Source organism: Mesoplodon bidens (genome assembly GCF_964165515.1).
Source record: "Mesoplodon bidens genome assembly, chromosome: 11".
Taxonomy (NCBI): Eukaryota; Metazoa; Chordata; class Mammalia; order Artiodactyla; family Ziphiidae; genus Mesoplodon; species Mesoplodon bidens.
The window spans coordinates 86,972,825-86,980,130 of record NC_138167.1 but is presented as its reverse complement, the minus strand read 5'-3'; the positions used below and the strand labels follow the sequence as shown (position 1 = coordinate 86,980,130).

Here is a 7,306-nt window from a genome sequence, read left to right as displayed (position 1 = left end):
TCCAGTTAAATTATATTTGAAAGCTCTCCCTCCCCCACTCATAGCCATACACAAGCACACCGATTTTTAAACGTTTTATAATGGCCAAAGAAGGGGTTTACAGAGATATGTTTGTTAATGGAACTCATTTTTTAATTAGTTTTTAATAAGTTGCTAATTCATTTTAGCCTCACATCGGTTCCATCTCATTCCCCAGTCCCTTTCCTGATGTCTAACAGTGAATGTCCTGTGCCATGATGAGAGCTTCCTGTGGCACTTTGGGAATTATCTGTTTGGGGTTTAAATAAGTACAGTTTATAAGATAAAGGCATTTCCAGAGGCAAACGGTTCTCTTCCTCCCTCTGCTCTTCCTCCTCCAGCCCCTCCCCTTCCTCTTCATGCTCCTCCCCCTCCGCCCCCTCCTCCACGGAGTCAGGCTCTTCGGCTTCCTCTTCGTCCGTGGCGTCGGTCTCTGCATCCTCCTCCTCGCTCTCCAACTCCTTGCCGTCACACTCCTCCTCGCCACATGCCTCCTCATCATCATTTCTCTCCTTTTCCTCTACCGGCTGTGGGCTTGGAGACTGGTTTGCCTCATCCGGGTCAGGACTGAAGGCTAGAGACGGATTTTGCCCAAAGCTATACAAAGTTGCCCGCAGCTCCGTGTCTTCCTCGCCACCGCTGGGGGGCGCATCGTTTCCGAAGGAGCCGGCCGCAGATGCGGTGCCGCCCGCCTGGGCCTGCTGCGCCCGCAGCGCCGCCTGCTGCCGCATATCCTCGTAGACCTGGTTCATGATGAACTGGGTGGTGTTCCGCGGTGCCCGCAGGCCGGGGGCCCGCAACCTGCACAGGTTGACCGGCCGCAGCAGCGTGCTCAGATCCTCTGAAGGGCTTCTCTGGAAGGAGCGGCGAGGGTCGCGGCGCAGGCCGCGGCCCCGGCGGCCCCAGCGCTTCTTCCTGCCCGGGGGCCTCGCCCAGCCGGGGTTCCAGGGCCCGCGCCAGCAGGAGCAGCAGCAAAGGCAGAATGGGAGCAGGCCGTACACCTGGATCACTTGCACCTGGCCAGGGGGCTTCCGGAATCCCTCCGGAGGTGAGTGCCAGGGTCCTCCCCAGTGCCCCCAGTTAGAATACACGGCCCAAGAGGGACACCTGGGTGGATGGAACCAAGGTCCTGAGCCGTGCTGTTGCTTCGGCTGTTTCCTCCGGGGCTCATACGCGGCCCTGGGACCATAGCGATGCCACCGCCTGTAAACCCGAGCGCCTCTGCGCCTTCGATGGCGGGAAGACCGGGTGTTTAATGGGGCAGAGGACGCCCCCCCGTGGCCCAGGTTAAGAGGATCCTCTTTTCTATAGAGGGGCTGGGTCATGATTCAGGGAGCTCTGAGAGGTCTAAACGGAAGCGTCCTAGAAGCTGCCGTCAAGTTTGGCCAGATCTGACGGTCTGAAGAGCCTCGTGTCTCTCTCTCTCTTTTTCTGCACAGCACCACGTGTCTGCCGCTGGGATCACGCGTTTCTCTCCAAAAGGACCCCTCTTCTCTGCTCGCTCGATCGTTCTTCCACGTAATCTCTGCCCCTTGGCACCCGGGTTGTCTCGTCCAGGTGAGTTTGGGTGGGACTGGGGCTGGGTAAGGATGGTGCAGGAGGAAGGTGTTGGTGGGCGACACGCAGTGAGACCCGCTCCCGGGTCCCACACACCCCTGCCTCACTGGAGGCTCGGGCTGGGGACGGGAGAGGGAGGGGTTGCGCGTTACCTTGCGGCTCCCTCTCAGCCCAGGCGCTTCACCGTCGCCGTCCTGGCTAGTCTGAGGTAGGGGTGGGCAGCGGCAGCCTTTAAATACCGGCCAGGGGCCCCGTGCGCCCACCGCATCATTGGTTGCCCCGGGAGACAGCCAATTGGGGTTGAGGTCATTCTCTCTGGGCGTGGAGTTGGGGTTCCGCCCAGAACGAGGTTGCCCGTGAACATTCTCAGGGGGCTTGTGACGCAGTTTTTGAGAGAGGTGGCGAGGGGCTGGAGGCTGGGTTTGTGCTGCCCACGTTAGGAAACGCTTGAGGAAGTTTATTTGAACCCTTAAACGACCTTGACGTGCGAGGTTGTAGAAGATGGACCTTCGGCCGAACCCGGAGGTGGGGGTTGGGGAAGAATTTGTGTATCGAAAAACAATATCCTACACCTTTGGGACAGCCCAGGGGGTAAAGAGAAAGCCCTCGGAGTCAGAATACTGGGCCCCACTCCTTACCTTGTGGCCTGTGCCCACTCTTCTAAATCCTAGGAGCTCTGTGTCAACGTACCTGAAACAAGACGGCAAAGGTTTATTGCGTGTGCTTACTGCGCGCAGGTGGGCTCATGGCACATAATCCTCACACCTACTCAGGGAGGTAAACATTGTTACCGCATCTCATAGATTAGGAAATGAAATTAATCTACCTAAGGCTGTGGGACTGATGAATTTCAGAGCTAGTATTTAAACCTGAGCCTGTTTGACCTCAGAGTCCAAATTCTCCATGAGATTACTATACTAGACTGCCCAAGCACCTTAAATAGGACTCTGGTGCTGAATACAAGGAATCTGTATGGACAAGCAGTTTACTCATTGTAAAATATGCAAAACATATGCCCCTTGATTAAACATTACCAGGATGTATACCATAGGTTTGTACCTAAAAATGCTAGTATGGCAATTACATTTTTCCTTTTGTTAACCAGACAGTGTGGTACCTTGGGAGCTTTTATAGTATTAAGGTTAAGAATATGGGCTTTGATTTAAATAGACAAGAGCCTACCCTGAATGATACTATATGGTGGATACAAGTCATTATACATTTATCCAAATCTGTAGAATGTACAACATCAAGAGTGACCCCTAATGTAAACTATGGACTTTTGGTGATAATGATGTGTCAATGTAGGTTCATTATTAACAAATGTACCACTCTGGTGGAGGATGTTTATAATGGAGGAGGCTATGTATGAGTAGGGGGAGAGAGTATATGAGGAATCTCCGTACCTTCTCAGTTTTGCTGTGAATCTAAAGCTGCTCTAAAAAACAAGGTCTATTTAAAAGTAGAGGTGTTTCAACTTCAACTCACCAGTTAACCGCTGGAAGCCTCCAGTTCCTTACCCATACCATGAGTATAGTTATAGTGCCTGTTCCAAAGAGTTATGTTAAGGATTAAGTAAGGTATTGATTAAAGCACTTAGCACAGGTACCCTGTGAGCACTCAGTAACTGTGAACTATCATCATTATCATATTTACATGCTTTAGGACTTGTAAAGAAATTGATACAGTATACGTAAAGATAACTAACCCTGTGCCTGATGCAAAAGTAGACATCCCCATCCTTGTGTCCTTTTCTTGTCCCACTTTTGAGAAACATCAAGAAAGTGCTACCAGCCTTGATCCTACAGAAAACCACCGAGTATATCTCCTTATCACCTTCCTGTGTTGAGTGGAACAGTGCAAAAATGGAACACTGCCCACTGGGAACCTGAGTCCATACAAGCTTCCATTGAATGATAGAGAAGCAAAATTAGAGGAAGCCCTGATGCTTGCAAGGGTCATTTATGCCTTCCTGCTTGAAAATTGAGAACCGTACATGGATTCCTGGTTCAGCCCTCCACCCTTTGCTATGGGACCTATAGATTCCACAGGTATCATTCAAGTTCATTTGCTCTGTGGTTTGCTGAGGAGACAAGCCTGCTTGACTCAAAATGCAGAATGCTGACATTTTTAGCCTCCAATGTCTCTTTTTGGATGGAGACTCACACACTTGGCCTCAGCCTCTGATCTGCTTAACTTGAAACGGAATGGTGATAATCCAGATTTATGTTTCTAAGAATATACTTGGTATATGATATTGAGTTTTAATTAAGAGCTTTAGAAATTGAACATGTTGCTTAGTGGAATTCCCATCAATTTCTTCTTTTTTTAAAAAAAAGATTAACTCACAGGTAATTAAGGACATCATTTTTTTGAACAGTTGATGTGAACTTTATACCAATAATACTGGCTTTATACACTTTTTTAATGGTGAGATATATATCTTTCATATTCATCCTCCCTATTAAAAAACATTAATGCAGGATTGTCTTGTGCTACTCTTTCTTAAGAGAAGCAGCAAATTACAATTTATAATTATTGTTTTTTTCAATAGATTGACATTATAATACAGATTGTTCATGTACTGGTAAATCACCCAAGAAAATTAGCACCAGAACATGTTAAAAACCACCGTCAGAAATGCAACTAAGAAAATTTAAAGACTTTTAAAATGGACCCATACTCTTTAAATACTGCAAAATATATTTAGATTCAGCATTAAACTATAACACACCATGTTTTTATATATTGTATTCATTTATATTGCTACATAAAACGTTCCCACAAACTTAGTTACTTAAAACAACATGCATTTGTTATCTCAGAGTTTCCAAGGATCCTGGAACAGCTTAGTTGTGTCCTCTGCTCAGGGTCTTACCAGGGCTGTGGTCAAAGCATTTGGCCGTTTGGGTTCTCATCCTGCAGCTCAATTCAGGAAAATCTGCTCCCAAGATTATTCATGTTCTTGGCAGAATTTGCTTCCTTGTGGCTGTACAACTGAGGGCCGTACCCTTTAGCTGTCTGTTGGCTAAAGGAAGCCTTCAGGTTTCGAGGCAACGTGCAGGTCCTTGAGGACAGCAGTGATTCTAGCCGCTGCCCATAGTTCCCTTCCATGGGCTTCCTCAACATGGCTGCTCACCCCATCAAGCCAGCCAAGAGCATCTCCTTAGTGCTTCCTAGCACAATGAACACACACACACGCACACACACACACACACACACACACACACACACACACACACACACACACACACACACACGTATTATAATCGTGGAGCTTGACTTTTGTGACACCCATCACCTTTGCCATATCCTATTGGTTAGAAACAAGGCCCAGGTCCTACCAGCACTCAAGGACAGAGGATTACACAAAGGCATGAACACCAAGAGGCAGGAAATCATTAAGGATCAACTTAGAGTCTGTTTGCCACATGTTTCAAGTCAGTGCAGTAAAATATGTCCTTCATATTAACTAGTTACAACTTTATTTGGGAGATTTTAATGATATTGCATTTTGAAATTCTGATAAGTGCCATGTGACAGCATTGGTTTTGCTATGCTTTCTGTTATTCAGAGCATTATGTTGTTAAGTTGAAAACACTGCAGTCTTGGTGTTGATTTTCGTGCATTTGGGTGACTTGAAAAGAATGCATCCTAACACTTGATGGCGGTAGTAACTCGTTCAAACTTCAGTCAGTGAAAGTCCTTATACGAAAGAAACTGCGTGAAGTTAGACCCTGTATAAATACATTTGATCACGAATACCTTATTTAAATTACTCCAGGTTGCCAATATTAAGTATTATTTATTCTAGTATGGTGGCTTTGGGTATATTTATTAGAGTTGAGTATTTTTTGACTGGCTTTTGGAACTCAAACCTCAGCTAATTAAACTTGTAAATAAAATTCTTTAGAGAAAAGTTGGATATACCTGATACATTTGGTCAGAGAAATGAAATACAACAAGTATTTCAGATTTATCTTTGTAACCAATGCATTGCTATGTTATACGAAAAATAATGTCAATAGAACTCATTTTATGCACTCTCAGAAACGTGCCTTTTTCCACCGTGAATATAATCATGTAATTTGAAACCACCTAGCAGTTCCAGAGGCTAAATACAAGGCATTAAGCCTCTCTGACTTTTTGAAAGTGAGAAAAAAGGGATTTAAGATAACTCATTGCTTTCTTTTCATAATTTGGGAAGTTGTGGGGTTAGTTTGCAAATTGGTGAGGCATGTTGTACATCAGGGAATACCACTGCAGTATTTTCGAAACATTTATGAATTCTCATATTATTTAAGTAAATTATGAAGGGAAAATTAACTTTGTAATGAGATAACTACAAAGACAATGTTGCTACAGATTTAAAGAGAAGTAAAGATGTGAATTTTACACTCATAATAGTACTATGTGTAGGTATTATTTGCTATCGTCCTTTGAAAATATTACTAACCCTATAATAACTCAGAGTTTTCAGAGGATTAACACAACACATTTTAGGCCTGTCATCTGAAAAACCTGTGTATTCAGTAAGAATTACTTAGGAATTTTAAATGGAAATGTTTGCTTATAAATAGTTTTAAAGTACACTGTAATACGGGGCAATAAAATGCAGTGTCCTCCCTTTTGGAAAATAACCTGTAATATTTAGAGAAAAGTAAATGTGTGTAGCAAATTCATAAAGAAAAAAACGTTGTCATTAAAAAAAAGGATTGTATTTAATCAGGGATCAGTTTTAGAGTTTTGGAGGCTAGGATGTCCAAGATCAAAGTCTCAGCTGACTTCGTTTCTAATGGGAGCTCTCTCCCTGGCTTGCACATGGCTGACTTCTCATTATGTCCTCACATGGCTTTTCCTTAGTGCATGTGCACATACATAAACACGCACACACACACAAACACACACACAGAGTAATCTCTTTTTCTTCCTCTAAGGGCACAAATCCCATCATGAGGGCCCTGTCTCATGACCTCATCTAACCCTAATTAAACTTCCAAAGGCCCCATCTCCAAACACTGAGGGTTACAGCTTCAACATATGAATCCTGGGAGTAAACATTCAGTTCATAACAACTTCTCTGTCCAGCCTGTACACCACTTTCTTGTATTTTAAAACAGGGAAAAGTCACATTCATAGTATTTGAGGCGGGACAGTGGGGTGGAATAGGATAGGCCTTTGGAGTCAGCCCTTAATCCAGGGCAAATTATTTAAACTCTGTCTCCGATCTGTGACTTGGAATAGTCATTACTATCTCCAGCTCCTAAGATGTTGTGAATTAATACATGCAGAACACCTTAGTAGATGCCTGGTACATATTTTGTGTCCGAGAATTGGCTCCTATTATAACAATGTACATCCATGTAATGGGCTGATATGTGTTGTTCAGAATCAGTAGAACTGTATGTGCCGATATGACAAACATCAGCAAGAAATATTTTTAAGTGAAATAAGCAAGGTGCAGAACAGTGATTATCTTTTGTGCTTAAAAATCCATGTTTACATGTACTGATACATACATATTGGTGGTATATATATACATGTAGCAAGCACATACACTTTTCTGTAAAAAAAGGGAAATTATGTGCAAGTTTTTTTTTCTTATGGAAAACTTGATGAAAGTATGCAAGAAACTATTGACTGTTTCTAAGGAGTGGAGCTTAGGGTTTGCTGCTGGAAGGAAACTCACATTTCATTGTATACTCTTTTGTTATCTTTCAGTTTTTAAGCA

The 7,306-nt window shown here is 44.1% G+C and overlaps 1 protein-coding gene across 1 annotated transcript; it reads right to left on the bottom strand.

Annotated features, from left to right (window-relative positions):
* Nucleotides 1-211: 211 nt before the first annotated feature.
* Nucleotides 212-1,343, bottom strand: CCER1 (coiled-coil glutamate rich protein 1; the record flags this gene model as incomplete). The annotated part of the gene is given in 2 exon segments (XM_081249320.1): nt 212-299; nt 301-1,343. Coding segments are annotated over 2 exon segments (1,131 nt in total).
* Nucleotides 1,344-7,306: the final 5,963 nt, after the last annotated feature.